The 20502-nt window shown below is 48.1% G+C and overlaps 9 protein-coding genes across 9 annotated transcripts; 6 read left to right on the forward strand and 3 right to left on the reverse strand.

Annotated features, from left to right (window-relative positions):
* Positions 1-404: 404 nt before the first annotated feature.
* On the forward strand, positions 405-2615 carry ONS95_001723 (uncharacterized protein; the record flags this gene model as incomplete). Its single annotated transcript, XM_058494935.1, has 6 exons — positions 405-553; positions 600-757; positions 881-1391; positions 1435-1978; positions 2026-2093; positions 2144-2615. 6 exons carry the CDS (start codon positions 405-407, stop codon positions 2613-2615), a joined length of 1902 nt encoding a protein of 633 aa, XP_058355245.1.
* A 423-nt stretch (positions 2616-3038) lies between these two features.
* ONS95_001724 (uncharacterized protein) lies at positions 3039-5749 on the forward strand (the record flags this gene model as incomplete). The annotated part of the gene is made up of 5 exons (XM_058494936.1): positions 3039-3132; positions 3203-3809; positions 3855-4890; positions 4935-5326; positions 5374-5749. 5 exons carry the CDS (start codon positions 3039-3041, stop codon positions 5747-5749), a joined length of 2505 nt encoding a protein of 834 aa, XP_058355246.1.
* A 685-nt stretch (positions 5750-6434) lies between these two features.
* Positions 6435-7910, reverse strand: ONS95_001725 (uncharacterized protein; the record flags this gene model as incomplete). Its single annotated transcript, XM_058494937.1, has 1 exon — positions 6435-7910. The coding sequence occupies one exon, from the start codon at positions 7908-7910 to the stop codon at positions 6435-6437; it is 1476 nt and encodes a 491-aa protein (XP_058355247.1).
* Positions 7911-10441: 2531 nt separating this feature from the next.
* ONS95_001726 (uncharacterized protein) lies at positions 10442-12545 on the reverse strand (the record flags this gene model as incomplete). The annotated part of the gene is made up of 7 exons (XM_058494938.1): positions 10442-11315; positions 11361-11518; positions 11571-11725; positions 11774-11918; positions 11966-12076; positions 12124-12365; positions 12413-12545. The coding sequence occupies 7 exons, from the start codon at positions 12543-12545 to the stop codon at positions 10442-10444; spliced, it is 1818 nt and encodes a 605-aa protein (XP_058355248.1).
* Positions 12546-13396: 851 nt separating this feature from the next.
* Positions 13397-16325, forward strand: ONS95_001727 (uncharacterized protein; the record flags this gene model as incomplete). The annotated part of the gene is made up of 6 exons (XM_058494939.1): positions 13397-13952; positions 14005-14020; positions 14069-14882; positions 14980-15213; positions 15295-15905; positions 15973-16325. The coding sequence occupies exons 1-6, from the start codon at positions 13833-13835 to the stop codon at positions 16323-16325; spliced, it is 2148 nt and encodes a 715-aa protein (XP_058355249.1). The 5' UTR covers positions 13397-13832.
* A 326-nt stretch (positions 16326-16651) lies between these two features.
* ONS95_001728 (uncharacterized protein) lies at positions 16652-17478 on the forward strand (the record flags this gene model as incomplete). The annotated part of the gene is made up of 3 exons (XM_058494940.1): positions 16652-16943; positions 16991-17093; positions 17142-17478. 3 exons carry the CDS (start codon positions 16652-16654, stop codon positions 17476-17478), a joined length of 732 nt encoding a protein of 243 aa, XP_058355250.1.
* A 23-nt stretch (positions 17479-17501) lies between these two features.
* Positions 17502-18504, forward strand: ONS95_001729 (uncharacterized protein; the record flags this gene model as incomplete). Its single annotated transcript, XM_058494941.1, has 3 exons — positions 17502-17848; positions 17892-18222; positions 18271-18504. The coding sequence occupies 3 exons, from the start codon at positions 17502-17504 to the stop codon at positions 18502-18504; spliced, it is 912 nt and encodes a 303-aa protein (XP_058355251.1).
* A 195-nt stretch (positions 18505-18699) lies between these two features.
* On the forward strand, positions 18700-19690 carry ONS95_001730 (uncharacterized protein). Its single transcript, XM_058494942.1, has one exon. The coding sequence runs from the start codon at positions 18906-18908 to the stop codon at positions 19605-19607; it is 702 nt and encodes a 233-aa protein (XP_058355252.1). The 5' UTR covers positions 18700-18905; the 3' UTR covers positions 19608-19690.
* Positions 19691-19715: 25 nt separating this feature from the next.
* ONS95_001731 (uncharacterized protein) lies at positions 19716-20208 on the reverse strand (the record flags this gene model as incomplete). The annotated part of the gene is made up of 2 exons (XM_058494943.1): positions 19716-20093; positions 20143-20208. The coding sequence occupies 2 exons, from the start codon at positions 20206-20208 to the stop codon at positions 19716-19718; spliced, it is 444 nt and encodes a 147-aa protein (XP_058355253.1).
* Positions 20209-20502: the final 294 nt, after the last annotated feature.

Here is a 20502-nt window from a genome sequence, read left to right on the forward strand (position 1 = left end):
CGGCAGGAAAATTGGATTCGGACGCTCAGCTCAAGGAAGCTGCTTTACCACGTGCTGGCACAGCTATCACGTGGCTCGGCTACAACAGTTCCTCCTACCTAAATCTAGGACAGAATGAGGGAAGGATTGAGTACGTCTCGCAAGTCATTGCGAGCATCAAGACCGGGGAAGAGACCGACACGAATTTGCTTCCAATGCCGAAATCGTAAGGTACTGCGGAGAATATCCCGACCGAAAGCAGCACATATTTTCGAGACTGATTCAAGTAGGTCCGTTGTGATGGATCTGCAGCTGGCTGTGAAAATTGCCTGAGACTGGGCTTCACTTGTTCTTTCAAGGTTCCAGATGAACAAGTCCGTAGTACAGCCCCCCAGTCCTCTCAGGGTCGATCACCGGTTTCTACAATGACCCTTGAGCGCCGACGAGGGAGAAAAGCTTGCCTGAGTTGCCACAGCCAAAAGGCAAAGTGTTCTGGAGAGCTTCCTCAATGTGAGAGATGTTCACAGCGAGGGACTGAATGTCAATACTCATCAAATACACAATCTGTACCACTGTGAGCGCCTTCTCCTCGCATTTCTGCAGTCAAGTTGATTTCTCAGGGGCATCAGTCCAGATAAAGGCATTGTCAGGCAGCATATCGACGCATTCTTTGAATACATCTACCCGATTCCTGGTCAGAGTTTCCTTCACCGTGCGATATTCCTCCAGAACTGGTCCAAAGATGCACACAGTCCATATCTCTTACAAGCACTCTGCGGTACGTAACTATTGAGAACTCCATGCCTTGCTTCTTAAGCGACCCAAATATTCCTCAAAAGTTGCCATGTTCACTTCTGAAATAATCCATGACGTTTCAATTACTAAGTAACCGGTTATCTAGGCGCCACAGCAAGGTTTCTAGCAACAAGTGATGCCCAACGCCAACAAGCAGCAACTTGGATAAACGAGGCTGAAAACCAAGTACTGAAAATGATTTCGGAGCCCTCTCTGTCAGTAGTCGAGACACTATTGATAATCATTTTCGATCGCTTGACGTCACGCAAATTCGGCAAAGTGATGGCCCTTTCTGCTCTCGTTGTTCGGTTTGCCTTCGCCATGAGATTAAACTACACCGACAAGAAACTTACATTTGTAGGACAAGAACGTCGACGCCGTCTAATGTGGTCGATATTCATGAGTGATACTTTACTGGCCAATGGCAGAGCAGATTTCACCTTGGTTTCTGCGGAGAGAATTCATCTGCAGTTGCCTTGCCATGAGCGGGATTTCTCGTTTGATATTCCGGTGGAGACCGAGTTGCTCAAGCCTGCGCCGGGTTTGGACAACCAGTCAAATATTGGCATGATGGGTTTCTTGATCCGCATATTGGAGATACGTGTTCGAATACAGAAGTGGGTTGGTGAGAGCTCTTTTCAAACGAAGCTGACATTGCAGGTTTACTCATGAAATGGTGGATCGGCAGAACATCACTCCACAGGCTCGCTTGGAATTGGAGTCTCTCGCAAGCGAAGTCCAACATTTCTCGACAGCACTACCCCCAACCTACGCTCTCAACGAGCGGAACTTCTTCTTACGTGCCTATACTCCGGAGCGAACAACATATATCATGCTACATGTATGGTGGAATCTGTGTTACTGTGATTTGTATAGATTCACCATCCCAGGGTTCCACGAAGCATTGCCTGATGAAATACTCTCAGGCCTCACTTCTAATTTTCTAAAGGATTGTCGCGAGCGCTGCTTGAAGCACGCAGTGGATGTGGCGAACATTTTTGAAAGCATACTTAGGCTGGGAAGAGATATATTCATTACAGACACGGCACTTGGCATCTGTGCACTTCAGTGTGCCAGGATCATCACATCTCTTGGTCCTCTCGTCGATGAGGCCATGGAAAGATCTGTTATTGTCAAGAAAAGTATGGCATGCTCAGACATACTGCAAAGACACACGGAGCTTTACCCGACCTCTAGGCTACTAGTAAGACTCCCAACCGTACTCAATGGCCTCGTCTAATCCTGCAATAGAAGGGTAAAATCGAGGAAATTGTACGAGCTGCAGAGCGTGATATTCGACGAGAGTCTGACCAACTCATGTAAGTCAGCTTCAACATCTGTGCTAATGTACAAGCTGACAATCAAGAAGTGGTGGAGAAGACGTCCAGCCTTCGCCTGGCTCAGCAATAGATGTGAATCTGCAATTGCCACCTCGTCAGGTTTTCACAAAACACAGTTTCTTATCTGAAATTCGGCAGATGGCCAATTCTCATGATGCGGACGAACTCATTCCATCTAACAAAGCAGTGCAAGACTCTCAACTTTCATCTACACTCACACAGCCCGCAGGAATATCCAGATCACAACAAGCTATGCAGCCTGAAATCAACAACTCCATGGCCACAAACTTCACCGCTGAATCTGGAGACAGACAAGATACTTCAGGAGGGTCCGCCGATTACGATATGACCTGGATGCTTGGCCCAGACTTTGCAATGGGCAATGCTGAATATGATATGCTCATGGATCCTTTTCTGCGAATGCAAAACGGGGTGGAAAATGGACCTTGGAGCTCCGAGAGGTTCCCTGGATCAGACCAGAATGACACTTTCTATTTCTGATGGTACTGACCTTCCATGAATCATATGCGTATTGATTGCTCCGTGCTCTACTTAAAACCACATAGCACGAATAGTGGCATGAAAACAAGCGACGCCGGTGAACCGAAGCACCACCCTATTGCCTTCCTGGAATGAATCCCGATCTCAATGCCAGGAGGCCACATCCCATTTCCGAAACTCGGATGTTGCACCCCAGTTCTCGGAAATGGAGAAATACGGGTCTGCGGAATCATAGTGGATATCCCATCGGCTATCGGGGGGAAATAATAAACACCACCTGCATCCACCACTGAAGAGGGTCCAAAGCCAAGCCACCAAGTCTCAAGGCTTAGGGACAAGGCTGACTGCTCGTGGCTTTTCTTACAGCCTTTCCCATTCTCACTTCTCTTCGTCAATCTACAGTTTCAGCCTTTCAGAGTCACAATGGTTCTTGTACGGCAGAATTCTAGTAATTTGATGGACATTGATCAAATCATCAACGAGGCGTCGCTGAAAGAGAAATTAGCCCTTACAGCCGGTACCCAGCCTCTCCTAAATCCTAAAGCATATTTGGCCTGCCGTTTGCTAACATAGAGGGCGTTTCTTAGGTCATGACTTTTGGCATACTGCCCCCATCCCCCGTTTGTCCGTTCCATCAATCAAATGCTCTGACGGCCCCAACGGCGTGCGAGGATCTAAGTTCTTCGACAGTGTTCCTGGCCTCTGTATCCCATGTGGCTCGGGACTTGGTGCAACATGGAATAAGGCACTTTTGCAGGCTGCTGGTATTCTCTTATCGCAAGAATGTAAAGCCAAGGGCGCACACGCCTGGCTTGGGCCGACAGTCAACATGCATCGATCACCTCTGAACGGTCGTGGTTTTGAGAGTTTCTCAGAGGATCCTTTTCTGAGCGGGATGTTGGCTGCGAGGATAATCGAAGGTGTACAAAGTGGTGGAAGTGCAGCAGTTCTGAAGCACTTCGTTGCGAATGATCAAGAGACGGAGAAGAGGAGTATCGATGTGATCATATCCGACCGTGCGTTGAGAGAGGTATACCTTTTGCCATTTCAACTGGCTCTCAAATATGGCAAGCCGGATGCAGTCATGTCATCGTATAACAAAGTCCAGGGCGTGCATTGCTCTGAGAGCAAGCACTTGCTCCGGGATATTCTGAGAAAAGAATGGGGATTTGATGGCTTGATTATCAGCGATTGGTAGGTCTCCTGACTACATTTGTGACTCGACTTATTTTTGCGTAGGTTTGGGACTTACTCGACCGATGCCGCATTTGCAGCAGGTCTGGATCTTGAGATGCCGGGGCCAAGTTTACATCGCTCAATGGCAGCAAATTTAGCTCTTTCGACAGGGAAGCTTCAGATGAAAGATGTCGATACAGCAGCCACCAATGTTCTCCGATTCGTCCAGAAGTTATCGAAACAAGAAGTAGCTAGCGAAGAAGGCACAAGGGATCTCCCAGAAGATAGGGAAGTCAATCGCCAACTCGCAACCGAAAGTATTGTCCTATTGAAAAACGATTGCGGGGTACTGCCTCTTAGCCCTGACTGTGGCAGTATTGCTCTGATTGGACCCAATGTCAAGAACGCGGCTGCATGTGGAGGAGGAAGTGCAAGCCTACATCCATACTACACCACATCTGCGTACGAAGGAATCATGTCGCAGATAGCACCTGGCACGAAGGTACTGTACGAAGCGGGCGTTTACAGCCATGTGCTTCTGCCTGTCCTAAACAAAAACAACGCCTTGGACGAGAATGGACTGCCAGGTGCAACCATTGAGTTCTTCCGTGAGCCATCTTCTATACCAGACCGAATTCCATTCGACAAGACCACAGTCAGAGAAACCGCATATCAGCTGATGGACTACAAGCATGCCCAAAACGGTGAGACTTTCTATATTTCCATGCGAGGGACATTCATCCCCGAATGCTCAGGGACGTACGAGTTTGGTCTGGCTTCTTTTGGCATTTCAGATCTGTATATAGATGAGAAGCTTGTGATCGATAATTCAACGGCTCAAGAACCAGGTGGTATGTTCTTTGGGAGCGGCTCGAAGGAGGTAAGGGCTACGTTTGAAATGGAACAAGGGAAGACATATAAATTCCGAATGGAAGCCGGAAGTGCGTTGACATCGAAGTTACTGGGTGGTATGATTGACTTACCAGGCGGTGCATGTCGACTGGGAGCTTCTTTGAAACTGGACCATCAAGAGGGGATCCGAAGAGCTGTTGAAGCTGCCAAGAGCTGCCAAAATGTTATAGTTGTTGCAGGTCTTAATGTAAGCATTTGCCAAATGTGTCTGACGATTTACTGACAAAATAGGGTGATTACGAGAAAGAGGGTCGGGATCGTAAAACCATGGACATGCCAGAGGGTTACGATGCGCTGATCAATGCAGTACTTGCCGCCCACCCTGCCGCAATCATCGTCACCCAGGCCGGAACTCCCATTTCGATGCCCTGGCGCTCTCAAGCACATTCCATGATCCACAGCTGGTACGGTGGTAACGAAAGTGGTACTGCTCTTGCAGACGTAATATTCGGGAAGGCGAACCCCAGTGGGAAGCTGCCTATGACGTTTCCAGATCGACTGGAGAACACTGCAAGTTTCTTGACCTTCGGAAGTGACAATGGAAAGGCGAGGTATGATGAGGGCATCTTTGTTGGTTATAGATACCATGATGCTGTTGGTCGAGGTGTTGCGTTTCCTTTTGGGTAAGTCGACCCTGGAAGGAGGTGAGTAAAAATGCTGACAGTTGCAGACACGGACTGTCTTATACAACCTTTGCATTGAGAGATTTCAGAGTATCCTCGGAAGAAATCCAGGTGGTAGTTGAGAATACCGGGAGTAGAGCAGGCTCAGAAGTACTCCAAATGTACATCTCAGCGGACCGAGAATCTTCAAGGTTCAAGCGGCCAGTGAAGGAATTAAAGGGTTTCGAGAAGGTGAGACTGGACCCTCAGCAAGCCGTGACGGTGACTATTCCAATCGACAAGTACAGCACAGCTGTGTGGGACGAGAATAGAGATGCATGGGCTTGTGAAAAGGGACAATATACAGCGTCAGTATTCGGAGGGGATCAGTGCTTGAAAGCTTCATTTGAGATTCAGAAGACGGTGTTCTGGAAAGGGCTATAGATGGTGGATATGTTTAATGGGAAATTCCCTGGAGTTTGGGTGTAATGGTTCGATAAACAATTTGATGAGAACCCACCACGGCTTTACGATAATTAGATATATACGCTTTAGCGAACCTCCTTTTTGTCCAATCCCCCGAATGCCGATTCGGTGATCACTCCTTGACCGGGTGCTGCGATGAAAGCCGGGAGGTTTGCAGCTTCGATAATCGATATCGTGATCCTTGGCTCAAATGAACAGACGCGCTCACACGACGTGACGCAAGAATCGGGGAGGTGGGTCATGGATTACGATGGTTGAGGATGTCCGAATGGTGTGCAATCGAGGACCCAAAATAAAAAGGTGGAGTAGATCGTTGTGGGCTTGGTGTCTGAGCTGTGTCGCATGTCAGATCTTGGAAGCTTGGAAAGCCTTGACAATGAGATTTGACTTTGTGGCGACTCGCTAGAGCTGGGAACTCCAAAGGGAAATTGAGGCGAGAGCAGAAGCATGAGATCGAACGTGCACTGTATTAGGAGACAGCTTCGCCCATATTTTAGCAGATAGCTTTGTTCTGTATCTCCAATCATCTACTTTATACATTGCCGCTAATATCATTCCATATTACAAGACGAGGAGCCTCCTCGCCCATTTTCCCAATGCCAAAAATGAAACCAAACTCCTTGGTGTCCGTGTAACCTGTCCCTTATCCTTTTTTGTCTACCACACATTTTGATTCGAACCATCTAGCAAAGCGGACTGTCGGTGTATCGACAACGCGCCAGAATAAGTCTGCGACGATGATGACAGTCGGAACATAGATAAAGATTCCTGCCATCCATGACATTTGCCTTCCCCAGAATGTTGCTTTGCTGAAAAAACTATCAAAGACCGGATTGAATCGTGGCTCCAGGATCGTGAGACACAGATTATGCATCAAGTAGAGAGCGTAAGAGATGTTTCCTAGGTACTGAGCAATCTGAGTCGTGAAGATCCTCTGCAAACATTTCAACTGAGTGCATGCTGCGACAATCTGAAATGCCCCGATACAGAACCAAACTTGCTGCCCACGATATGGCGCCGGCGTATGCGAATCCAAGAATCTCAAGCCCCATACTGCCTCAATATGATCATTTGTCCAAGATGCAATGAAAAGCCCAGACAAGACATTGGCCAGCCAGAATAGTTGGATCAATTTTTGTCTGGCGTTGGATCCGCAGTCCCCATCTCGAGCCGTATCCTCAAATTTTGGAAGCATCGGACTTGAAGATGGCGTACTGAGAGATCGGTCTCGAAGAAGTGTTACTTCTGCAATGAACATGCCACCTAGGAATTCAACAGTGTAAAGCTGCCCGCTGTAAAAGCAAAATGCGATAATGCCAGCCAGTAGAAATAGCCGCACATTTGCTCGACACTTTGAAAGTCCGAGCAGAGCGGCGAAAAGAAGTATAGATTGGGAGAACTCGACTGGGATCGTCCACAAAGCCGGATTGTATAAAGGATGAGGATATGCTAAATTGTCCACTGCCCAAGAGGCCCCCAAAAGCCGGACACATGTATCCCATACGTGGTGTAGTTGTGATGAAAGATTGCCTTGCCGTTCGGCGTACCTGTCATTCGAGAGTCCAGAGAACAACGCCAATGCCATGATGAACAGTGTGACAAATGAAGGGAGAAAGAGTCGTAGAGCTCGTCGGAAGACTGAGGAAGAGAGTGTGTTTGCGAGGGCGGAATATTGCTGAGAATGGATCTGCTTGAGAGGTTTGTAGGAGAGGACGTAGCCGGATATGATGAGGAAGACATGAACCATTGGCCGAGCAGAGTAAATTACTCGGACGAAAGGTAGTTGAAGTGGCGATGAAGCAGCTCCATCTTCGTAAGCTCCATATGGTTCGGTATACCAGCCCAGGTTTTCCTCTGTATAGTGTCCTAGAAAGACAATGAACGACGAAACTCCTCGCAAGCCATCTAGGTATGAAGTCGGATGTAATCGTTGGGGTTTCGTGTGGCATGGTCGTATCTTTCGTTGTACGAAGCTGGGGAGCAGGCCAAATGCCATTCGTTGTACTAGTCTTTTGCCGGAGAAGAAGAACACTGCGTAATCCGGATGCTGTGCTGTATCTGCCTCAATGATTTCCCAGATCTCCCGCGGGTGATCTTTGATCATCTTCCCCCCATCCATCGACAATTTTGGGGTGTTGCCAAAGTGCAGGAAAAGATTGAAAGAGGTGTTAGGGGGAAAAAAGCGGATGGTGAACCCAAAAGCCGGTACGTTGATGAAAAATTTCTTGAACGAAAGATGGAATAAGCGGTGCTTCAGATAAAAAAAGAAAAGATGGAGAAAAAACTGGCATCAGAAGCAGGAGGATGCAAACCCCATGATTCGGAGACAGGACAGCTCGACTGTTCACATGGATCCAACCCGGACGGGCAGCGATCAAGCTTTATGAATGCCTGCTCGATGGTATGCCGTGTCGATCATCTGCTCAACCGGCTGTGTCAAAGCGACCATGCAACAGAAATTGTGCTAGGTAAAGGCTATGACAAGCCAGGTTGAAGCATCTTCATGCCGCCAGTATCAGATTGGCCAATCGGTTGAGGCTTTATTGAAACGTCGAAACAGTAGAACCTTGGGTCCAATAGGAAGCAGTCGGTTCACTTACTGTCCAATTTTCTCAAGGCGGACAGTTTAGCCAGGTGGAAGCCACAGCTGAGGTCGAGGGCTAGATTCGGATTGTGGTTTACGCCTCTGTCACTAGTAAGGGGGAGGCTGAATAATAACTCTTGGCAGGGACCCGAGGTGTTCTCGGTGTTGAGATTAATTTATTGGGCGAAAAGCAGGGGTAACGCCCGCCCAGCGGAATCCCTTGGTTTGACTTTAGCACTACAGTACTGTACGATCAACCCATAGCTCGGAGACCTCGGACAACTCAGTAGTAGTGGGCTGTTGTGTTGCGGGTGACATGTGGGGGGACGGCATTTCCGTAGAACCGGTTTTACTATGGCTTACTGGAAGTTTAGTGTGGCGCCGGTGCCGAGTGGATTCGATGCACGACTCGGAATCGATGAATTCTACTGTATATCCAAAAGACGTTGGATTAATAGAAACCAAAGTCTTGGTCCGGGCCATGAGATGAAATGTTTTGCATCTAACGAGAGCAGAGACTTGAGAAAGATAAAGTATTGAGAGGTGACGTAAGTATTAGTTGGATCTTTGGATGTTTTTGGCAGCTTCCAATAATTAACCTTATATCGCCCTCATTCGTCTTTCGAGAGTGAGAAAACAACAAGTGGAAACAATCATTCAATGGAAAACCGATTTCCCGTTGGAGAAGAATGGTTGATAATGACTGATCTGAAAAATAGAATACCAGACTTGGCTTGCCCAGCAGTACTTCCTCCACGAAAACTACCGTTGCTAGAATCAGTCCCACTATGAGCCAAAAGATTCGGCGTCCGACCTGAAGATGCAAGCAAGTGAATACATTGAGAATTACAAAGGCTCTGTGATTGTTTTTCATCTGTCTCTACCCAGTAGGTCTGCGAGCTTCCAGTTGGGCAGGCAAAAGCCTCGGAACGAGTGTGTGAGTGGCTCTGTTGAATGACAGACTCAACTTCAGCCTCGGCCACGCAGTTCCCGAATTACTCCTCAACCAGCGCCCTTATGTGCAGATCGCGATGTCTGGCATCACTTTTGGTTCCGCCGGGGTTATCATAGCAGTGAGACACAGGGTTGGCACTTGCCAGGGCATTGACAGGGAGCAGAGTGGGAAAGGATTGCTGGTAGGTGGTGGAAGGGTGAACGAGTTCAAGAGCTTCGACCAAGCACTTCTACGGATGAAATATAAGGCTGAACGGATGTATAAATGGCTTTTACTATATTGCTTGACAAGAAATATAGTACGAGCATGCTGCCTAGGGATTTGGAACTGGATCAACGATGCTTGTAAAAAGGCGCTCTCGCAGAAAGACACAGACTCTCGCGGATTTACACAGGCGGCTGCAACTGGCCAGTGATGTATTTGACGTTGACCATGGCCGCCATAGGGACACGCTTCATCTGGTTCGAACAAATCGGCACGTATCGAGGATCAGGCGATCGAACAAGCTATCAAACCGAGCTCAGGCTTCCCGACTGGAGCTCATTCATCGGTCGTTGGAGCTATGCCGAGGCACAGATATCCCAACTGAGGGCTCGGAAGGGAAGATCGATTGACACTTGTGACAAGAATTCAACGAGTATGAAGAGCGAAAGTGCATCTATATGGGTTGCAGTTTGAAATGTTGGGGTCAAGGTTAGCAAAGGTTCGTCTGATTGCGATTTATGTGAAACGTCTTTAAGGGTTGCTCCACAATCATCTCGTTTCGTCCAAGCGACAAGTTGACAACCCACAACCGTCAGGCTTGGAGATGCCCTCGGTTTCATCGTTCCATAGCCGTGGAGCTCCGAAAACATCACCCTGCTATTTTAAGCACGATCGCCATCTTCGAACGTGGCCGCTGATTGGACTCGCATGTGTCGAGCAGCAGGATTCCCCAAGTGAGACTACCTAGGTATCATGGAGTATTTTGATGTCACCAGTCCATCGAGCCCTCTTCGAATGGAGTCGGATCTAAGCAAACTAGACTTGCCCGTGATTCAGAAGTACGCTCTGTTGGAGTATCTATACATGTCTCATACCACATCGGAATAATCCACATCTATCTTTCTATTTACACTCCGAGGTGCCCAAGTAACGCATCCAGCACCTCACCAACCTTCGTTCCTGCGCCGTAACAGTTCAGAATGTGCTGATCAGGCCTCACCAGTACCGCGGCCCCATGTTCTAATTGCATCCCCATAACCCACTCGTTGGCACGAGCTCCAGCTACTAGGTTGAAGTCCTTTCCCAAACCGGCACTGTTGATCTTGACTGTCCTGGCATTGGATTTGGCCAAGCGGAGTTGAAGCTCAGAGACGAGGGTAGACCACTCGGCAGCGAAGATTGACGAAAATATAACAGTGAAAGCGTCGAAATTCAAGAGATCTAGCGTGGAATATTGCTTTTCAGAAACTGTAGCATGGGATAACTCGCTCACATACGAATTCGAGATGGCTGGGAGAGAAGTGAGATGCGATGAAGGAGGGCCGGATAGCCAGGCGTGAGGTAGACGGGCACCAGCTCGGTAGGAAGCTGTGTAAAGAGATGCAGATGCAGGGATTTCCGTATCGCCATAGACATAGCCGATATGCAAGCCAAGGTTATCGAAATGCTCTCGCTGGCCCTCTACTCCTTTGAGGACCTCGGATCGGGTTACCGGGTCTGTTATACGGCGGTAGAGGTTCTTCTTTGCAGTAGCGAGGTCGCTGTCTGTCGTACCGAGCATCTTCAGGAGTCCAAAGATTTGCTGTCCATTCTTTACGCTCTGCTGGGAGTTGACGAGAGCGACATGACGGCGTTCATTCTCATATGCTTTGTGGAGAGATGGTCCACCGTGGCCTTGGTGGATAGCGGCCAGTTTGTAGGCCAAGTTGTGTACATCTGCAAGCCCTGAATTCAGACCGAGACCGCCTGTAGGCGGGAATGAATGAGCCGCATCTCCCGCTCTGTGATTGTAAGTAGGTGTACATTCCATTTGCAAAGCGACTTACAAGAATACGTTGCCTTTGAAGTAGCTTTCGGCAACCTTCCTACTGAGGACCCAAGGTCGCCAGCTGAGCACATCGAAAGGAATGGACTTTCCGATCGCTGCATTCAGAACCTTGCGGCAGTGCGCTTCGTTCCAGCTTTCGACTGGATGCTTTTCGGACTAGTCAAATTTAGCATATAAGAATATGAGCTTGATCTTGTAGATTCCTCACATCGAAATTGCAGATGAGAACTTGGTTACCATCCAGATCATAACCGATGATAAACCCAGAGACTTCAGGGTCCATGATCCAATGCAACATTCCAACTTGATTGCCTACAACTTCTCGAAGCTGCGCATTGAAATGAATTGTCATCATGGTCTCGTCTTTCATGTGTCAGTAGTGAATCATTTCTTCCACGATCCCAAACTTACACGATGACTCTCCCTCGCATCCTATCCCCAGAGTCTCTCTAACTTTGCTCTTGGCACCATCACACGCCACAACATGTCGAGAGCAGATCTCGTACATTGTCCTGTTGGATCTATCTTCAACAACTGTGATGACTCGGTCGTCAAGCTTTTCGTGTCAGCATGATGGTAATGAAATACATTTGAGACGCTTACCTGCTTAGAACTGACGAAAGAATGGTTTTTTCGGACCTCTACTACTCCATCTTGAGCTAGCCGAGCTGCCACAAACTCTTCAAATCTTGGTTGTGAGATGTTGTGAATCATCTGAAGCCACGTCAGTCATCTCTAACAGATTGGGAAGAACGTCCTACTGTTGGAGTCTGCTCAAGAACCTCCGCATCCATGCGTTCGTAAGGAAGGCTGCCAACATACTGACCCGTCAAGCTCGTCACGAAATTGACCCAGTAAGCATCGTCTCGATTAGTGCCAATATTGCGGATTGCATTCACATCAAGGTCAAATTGTCGGCATAACTCCAGAGTTCTAGGAGACAAAGCATGAGCTTTTGGTGCTGCGAGTCGAGTTGGATACCGCTCGATAATTAGTGATTTGACTGGAACTTGTAAGCCGGGCATCGCCAAATGTCGGTCTTTTGCATACCACCAAGTTGTGTGAGCATATGAGCAAGTAAAAGTCCTGTGGGACCACCCCCAACAATCAGGATTGGGATATCCAGTTCTCTCTCATCTGAGATAGTAGAGACATCAGGTTCATGATCTGAGTGAGGTGCCATTGTGTTGAGTATAAGACAAAAATCGTAGCTTAGAGTTCAAATGAGTATTCTGACTTGGAATGAGCAAGAGAGGGAACGTTGGATGATGAGCGAGAAGTTCCAACAGCGTCCTAATAAGGCTATTTTCGAGAGTTCGCTCCTCGGGGAGGTCTAGATTTCGGGGCTTCGCATTCGGCATTGTTACATGGATGAACCGCCATGCCCGTGGGGAAATGTGACGACTGAGTTATCACGACGGCGGAATTCCTCAATAAACATGAGCCAAGGTTGGAGGAGGGAGATCCATGTGAGGTGGGACAAAGAGGTTGCGAGGTGTTGGTGGGGAAAGTGGGAAACGTGGGGAAATGGGAGTTCTCCACTTCACCTCACCTGCGGGCTGCGGCGACGGTCACCTGAGGGGAAGGGAGCATTGAAGGAAGGGAGGGGCCGAGGGAGGGCAGGGAGGACAGGGAGGGCAGGGAGGGCAGGGAGGGCAGGGAGAGCACTGGGCAGTGAGAGACAAAGACAAGTGACGATAATGACACTGACACTGACACTGACACTGACACTGACACATGCCTAAGGCAAGCAATGATACCTGACTGTCCTGTCCTGTCCTGACTCCTGATACTCTCGTTCCATCGCCGCCATGGGTAGAAGAGAAGTAGAAGCTTAACCTAATTCTCACAGGCAGACAGGTTACGAGGCTGCGAGGTTAGGGCGGGTTTGTCTTTGACTCGCTCCGGAGAGTGCTTGGGCCGGCCTGGGGCACTGTCGTGTACTTCCGTACCTCGAGAAGATACCTAAGGCAACCTCCAACGCCCACACAGAGCACATAGCCGATACCATCCCACCTTACTTCTTTAGAGGTACGTAAATTACCTACAGTACTAAATACCTGCCTAGGCAGGTTGTGCTTGTCAACTTCCTTGAGGTAAGGTACCTACCTACTCACCTCTCCATAGAAACTCGCACGTGGCAACAACGTGACCAGCCACTCCGCCCCCAGACCTTACCAACCAACCAACCAACCGACCGACCTAAGGTACCCCGCCATTTTCCCCCCAAGGATACCTGCAGTACCGAATGCCCGGGCCAATATCTCTGAACCGGCCACTACCATTCAAGATTATCGGGGGCACTCCATGCAAAAGAGAGTGTCCAAGGCCTCTGCATGTGTTGCTGCATAGGTGGCGAGCCGATTACTGACGCTGTTAGAACGGCGAGCCCAATCCAGTGCTCTCCAGGGATCGAGCTGGGTGACAAGTCGAATATTTGTTGCCCTCAGCTCATCCAGCAATTCCCACAATGAGCACAATGAGCACAAACAGCTCAGGCTCACAGGCCCAAAGTCCGGGGGCTGATATGACGAAGAGATTTCAGTGTAAAACTTGTCAGCGTGCTTTTACGAAGGCGGAACATCTCTCGGTCTGCCTTCATTTCCCCAACTAAGAAACCTTACTAATCAATATCATTGCAGAGACATGAAAGGAGTCGTAAGAACATCCAGCTAAGAACCCGGAGATGCTAGCTGACAATTCCAGATGCAAAGCACAAACCATTCGTTTGTCCCGAGTGCTCAAAAGAGTTTGGTCGACAAGATGTGCTTGTGAGACACAGAAAGCTACACAGCCGGAGCGGTTCAATTGCCATTGAAAATGTAGTATCGATACAATCTCCATCAAACGGTCAAGCTGGAAGCGACATGACCATGACCGAGTTTAGCCCAGCGGCATCAGCAGACGGTCAACTACTACCAAACGAGTCCTATCTTGGTGCCCAGCAGCAATTCCAACCATCTAGTAGCATTCCGTTCCCAACATGGTCTGACACTGATGACATGCTCGCGTTCTTGACCTCAGATCTCAGCAGTACCTGGCCTGTCACTCTCCCTGTCACTCAGTTCCAAGCAAATTTTGATAGTCCTGGGTCAGTACTGCCTCCTCTCGACGATGACAGTCAAAGTGGTCAGGGTCATCAAGCCATGCAGCAGATGAGCAGACTCATATCCGTTCTCTCTTCGAATTTGACCTCGGAGATCATGAATACGGGGATTACTTCTTCGTTTCTGGACACATGCATGCATGTTTTCTTTGACAAATTCATACCTTCCTTTCCAGTGTTACATAAAGCAACATTTGTAGTCAAGGAGTCCAGCCATCCACTTTTGCTGAATATCATGGCTCTCGGCTCTCTATTTGTCGGAGCAAAAGATGCTGTGCCGAAAGGCGAGGCTTTGTGGAGATTGGCACATATTGCTGTTGCAACAAATTGGAAGCACTTGATGGCTACAAGGGGGCCAAGAGACACGTGTGAAGGTGTTCAATTGGTACTTACAGCAGTACTTGGTCAAACCTAGTAAGTGCTCTCTGGGTTCTGTTACACTTCAGACATTTTAAGATCTTAGATTGCCTCTGATATATATCTGCTAAAAGACCATCACTGACCACCACAGTGCACTCATGTCCAAAAATGAAAGTCTACGTATGACAAGTCAGACGTTCCATGGCCTTGGCTTCTATTGGGCCAGGCAGTGTGGGATGTTCAATGTTGATCGATCTGCAATCCTTGTACCAGCTCTATCAGCGGCAGAAGAAGACAAGATCGAAGCCTGGAAACTGTGGGCAGCACGAGAAGTACAGAATCGGGGAGTTTTGGGTCACTATGTCTTAGATGGGCACATATCTCAGTAAGTAGCACTGAAAAATAGCCTCCTTCTCTACCTGTCTTATACTGAAGAAAAAGATGGAACTAATTTCGATTTCACCAGATTCTCGGGATACGCTGCGTGTGCTCGACACGTTACTAATCCATTGCTCATGCCTGCATCAGATGCCGCCTTTGATGCGGCTACTGCTGATGAGTGGATCAAAGAGATGCAAAAATCAAGCAATGATCGCATGTCTTTTCGAGAACTTTTCAATATCTTGTTCTCTGGTCCCTCTCGAGACAATCTTCACCTTTCCAACTTCACATTGCGAGTGATACTTGAGGGATTACAGTCACTATCCGCAGATCTCCAAGAAGCCGGTGGAGCAATTGCTGTCGGAACTCCACGAAAAAATGAGATTTCAGCAGCGCTCATTCGAATATATAAAGAGCACTTGGAGAACCAGATACCTTCAGTTGACCAACTCGAGCTACTCATCAGATGGCATTCAATATTTCTCGATTTAGCATCACCAACAACGTCAATGTGCAGGAAGCTATGCGCTGTTTTTGATGTTCCGCAAAATCTCCATGGTACAAGCAAGCAAGACGTTGGTGAGCTTGATCTTGGTGTGTGGTCTCAAAGTGTGAATGGCATGCGGGCTGTTATACATGCTTTAGCTATCCAGGATATCGTGGAGAAGATGCCTTTCAGTCGAGCTCATGCCATCCGTATGTATCGCCATACCTTTGTTCTGCCCCATCTTTGCATGGCGCTTGCTAACTCCTCTTTGCATAGACATTCCCGCAGCTATCTTTGCCGTCTCCACCATTTACAGCGCTCGATCTATTGCAGGGTTTCCCACAATCACCACCCCAAGAGCATTCAAGTGGGAAAGTGTATGGGGAAGCGATCTGGATGCTCAAGCCAACGTTTCTGATCCTGCTACCATTGACATGAATCGTTTCTTGAGCTGCAGGTACTCAAGTACAACGCCTAACTCCATAACCAAGAGTTTAATGTACGAACTTAACTCGCTACAAATAAACCTCAACTCAATATCTTCCAGGTGGGGAGTGTCGTACGAAATGGATAAGGTCCTCAATCGCTGGATCTCGATTGCGAATGAGCGCCACCCAATATCGATTTAGGCTCAATCCTATCGTCACGGAACCCAGTCTTTCACCTTGTGCTCGCTGCTTTTGAATTTACGTCGGCCCTTTGCTTACCTCGGCCTCCCGCTTCCACCGACTGAGGAGTTACGACGATTGGTGGCCCGCCGACTATTAGTGAGCTTTGGATGAATAAACTTTGGAACGGGCGACTGTAGGTTTGTGGGGGAGAAATGTGGGCGGTCCCCGCAATGCAACAAAGGATATGTCGATCATAAAGCGACTATGTACTTCGGCCTTCAGGATTGAACTCGAATGTTTGTTGATAATACTATTCTTTCAATCTGCTACAACATATCAGCATAATGGACCTAAACAACAGAGCCGAGTCCGGAGACCTCATCGAGCCAAGTTTTGTTAACGCACCTGGCACTGAAATCTTGATGGACGATGACGGACCAGGTACATCTGGTAGATACCTGCACACACTTCAGCATGCCAAGACTGGCGATGGCCACATACTTCTTGTCCCGCAACCATCACTTACCGATCCTAACGATCCTCTCCGATGGTCAACTCCATGGAAATGGACAGTTCTGATGAACGGAGTCGCCTATGCATTCAACGGAGCTGTTACCGGGCCGATGATGGCAGGAGGTGAGTTCAAATATTCTTTGGTGAACCTGCAAAGCTGATTCGTACAGGAATGATTCAGCTGTCAGAGTTCTTTGGCACATCGCTTAAATATATAACCTATGCAAATGGTGCTACTCTAATTTGCCAAGGATTCGGAAATCTCCTTTGGATGTGAGAACCCCATTGTCCCGTTTCCGTATGTAACTGACTTGTATGTAGGCCACTTGCTGTCAAGTATGGTAGACGTCCAGTCTATCTCGTCTCAAACCTTCTAATGGGAGTCGCTTGCATCTGGTTGGCAATTGCTGCTGAAAAAAAATATGTGCCGTTCATTGTTGGTCGAGCTTTTCTGGGACTATTTGAAGCTCCCATCGAGGCAATTGTACCAAGCACTGTCACTGACATATTCTACCTACACGAAAGAGGCGAGAAGATCTCCATCTACGGGCTTGGAGTGTTGGGTGGCAATGAAATCGGCCCACTTGTCTCGGCTTTTATCATACAAACACTGAGTATGCGCTGGCCTACTTCATTGTTGCCATCTCCATTTTCATAAACCAGATCACCCTGATATTTGCAATGCCGGAGACCAAATTTATCGGCAGCAGACCGCAAATCAAAGCACCTGAAGCCGACTATGATGAGAAAGCTGATGATGCCACCGCTGGCAAGGCTGACAGCCCCCACTTCGAGGGCACTTCCCATGATGATGTATCGGTACAATCACAGGTTCCGAAGAAAACTTACTTCCAGAGTCTGGCGTTTTGTTCTGTTGTGGACCATAGTGTCAGTCTGAGGAAAACATTTCTTCGGCCTTTCGTCCTGATGGCTTATCCAACGGTGATGTGGTCATCCATAGTTTACGGGATGTCGCTTGGATGGAACGTGGTTCTTGGTTCAGTTGTTGCCCAACTTTTTGCTCCTCCGTAGGTTACAGTCTCTTGTTGTCGACTTTACTGACTCTTCTAGTCCTTATCTTTTCAATTCTGGAGCTCAGGGTCTGGTCTTTATCTCGCCATTTATTGGTTCCTTGGTCGGTACATATCTTTGTGGGCCGCTGGCAGATAACATCGCCAATTGGGCAACGAAGAAGAATCGTGGCATTCGAGAACCAGAGATGCGCCTACCGGCATGTCTCATCGCAGTCATCCTGACATTTTTCGGGGCCCTGGTTGCGTCCTTGACATATAACGCACACACCCACTGGGCAGGGCCCATTGTCGGATTCGGAATCCTCTCAGCCGGTGCACAGATGGGAGCAACGCTTGCCATGGCTTACTCCCTGGATTGTCACAAAGATGTATGTCACTTCCGTCCACGTGTATGACTTGGGTGCTAACAAGACCAGCTCTCTGGCGAATTGATGGTCACTATTTCCTGCTTGAAGTCACTCATTGCTTGGATCTGGACTTGGTTCATCAATGACTGGATTACGTCTGCTGGGGTTGTTGTTGTCTTCATGACCATTGCGTCTATTAATGTCGGTGTTTACTTGACGACCATTATCTTCTACTTCTACGGCAAGTCATTCAGAATGTGGATTCACAGTGCGAACTTGATGAAGAAGGCGGGACTGGAGTAAGAGAGCTGGCTTTAGGAGTAGCTACAAGATCATGCACATAGGCGGTGCAAGTTTGACTGTATGGGTAATTGATGTAATTCGTTCACTTGAGCAATAAACCCTTGAATCTCGGAGCAGCCACTTTCTAGTTTGTGTCCTCCGTGCAGGCGTACTTCAGCGATCTGCTCCCCACTCGACCCCTCATCCGCCCCACCCCCGCAGTCAGTCTACAGGCTGCAAACGTCAACCTTCCCGTTACCAGCCCATCACTCCGCTCCGTCTTTTAGTAATCAGCGAGGGCATATAATTGCAAAGGTCGGTGTTGTCTTTCAACATTGCAGAGTATCTTGAGGTATTTACACATAGGAACGCTACAAATACATTGTCCAAGACAGTTGTGGAGCTCATGATTGCAAGTCAAAATGACATCTTCACCACAAGCAGCACCATTCCCCCTTCTCCTCCAAGATGCCAAACTCCTCCTTGAAGCACCTTATCCATCGGTAGAAACAGGCTACGCCCAAACATCAGATGGCATGTACCATATCGCCGCATCAACCTACATGCCCAACTGCACGGGTGACATGATCAAATGGTGGTTCGGCTGGCTCCATACCACAGACCAATACAAACTCTGGCATCCTCTTGATCACGTCTACTCCTCCTGGGAAGGACCTCGAGATAACAATTCTACTTATATCGGAGGTCATCATCTCGTACATGAATACATCGGTGGGCATCTCGCTAAACTGAAAATCTCGTTCTTGGCTCCGGCGCTGTATTTTGGTGATGACTGGGAGAAGGAGTTCGAGAAACGGGGGTATGAGGTGGCTGTTTGTGGGAGGGTGTCAAACTGGAATGACGAGACTGGGGAAACACTTCCCATGGGGCATCTAATCCATTTGATCAAAAAAGAGAAGATTGGGGTGCGGATGAGAAGTCGGTTCTGGCTTGGGGATATCGAGGGTGTGACGGATCCGGAGGTGAGGAAGAATGCGGTACCGGGATTCTTGCCGGAGGGATTATGTAGACATGCTACTGAGGAGATGGCGATACTTGCAGGTGTTTTGCCGGGATTGTATGAGAAACATGCGAAGAGAGACCGGGGAAGCTGTAAGGAATGAATCTGAAGTCAGAAATGCCGGGAATATTCAAGTCCCTAGGATCTTTAGATAATCAAGTTGAACATTCTTAGATAGAAACAAATACTCCATGTAAACCTGTCTTTGGCATCAAGCAAATTCCTCAAATTGCTTCAAACCCTTCACAGGACCTAACCAGCAAGCCCTAAATTTCGTCCAATACTCCTCATCGGGAACAACAATGTCGATCCCCATGATCTTACCACCATCCCCTTCTTCCGCATCGATAGTACCAGCCTGGATCACAAAGTAATCCTCGTATTTTTCGCTTCCGCCATGCTTGTAAATTGCGGTGGAGCAATTTCCACAGAATGTGAGTGTGATAGCGAGACCAGTTTCGTGAGGTTGCACGTAATCCTTCACGTGCTCTGAGCCTGAGGTGATTTTGAGAGAGGATTTGGGAACGAAGATGTTGGCTGTGAATGCGGATCCGGATATTTTCTGGCAGGAGAGGCAGTGGCAGACAACCTGTGGGCCGTGGATTAATGAGAAGATCGAGACAATTGAGCTGTCTTACCTTCATGGCCGGTTCGGCGGAGAATTCATATTTGACAGCTTTACACCAACAGCTTCCTTTGGGCATTGTGTTCTTTTTGACGGGAAATGTGTTATTGTTTATCGCCTTAGGTCATGACACTCTTAAATTCTTGGAACAGCTTTCCGGAATTCCCTCCTAGATATATCAGCAGCCCTCAGATCTGGATCGAAAAGAGGCGTATGCAAGAGCTTGGACTAGAAGTTCTAGAATCAGCCCTGTTGGTCTATATTCAAAGCTGAAAACCCTTAGACAGTCGGCTGACATGACTTGGCGCCATGAGCCGAAGAACGGGTTCCTCGAATAACAATGACAGATAATTATCATGAACACAAAACTTGT

Source organism: Cadophora gregata (genome assembly GCF_030347475.1).
Source record: "Cadophora gregata isolate MNR1 chromosome Unknown scaffold_10, whole genome shotgun sequence".
In the NCBI taxonomy this organism is placed as follows: domain Eukaryota; kingdom Fungi; phylum Ascomycota; class Leotiomycetes; order Helotiales; family Ploettnerulaceae; genus Cadophora; species Cadophora gregata.

Coding starts and splice junctions, on each gene's coding strand:
- ONS95_001730 (XM_058494942.1), top strand. CDS start 18,906: ATGACATCTTCACCACAAGCAGCACCATTCCCCCTTCTCCTCCAAGAT.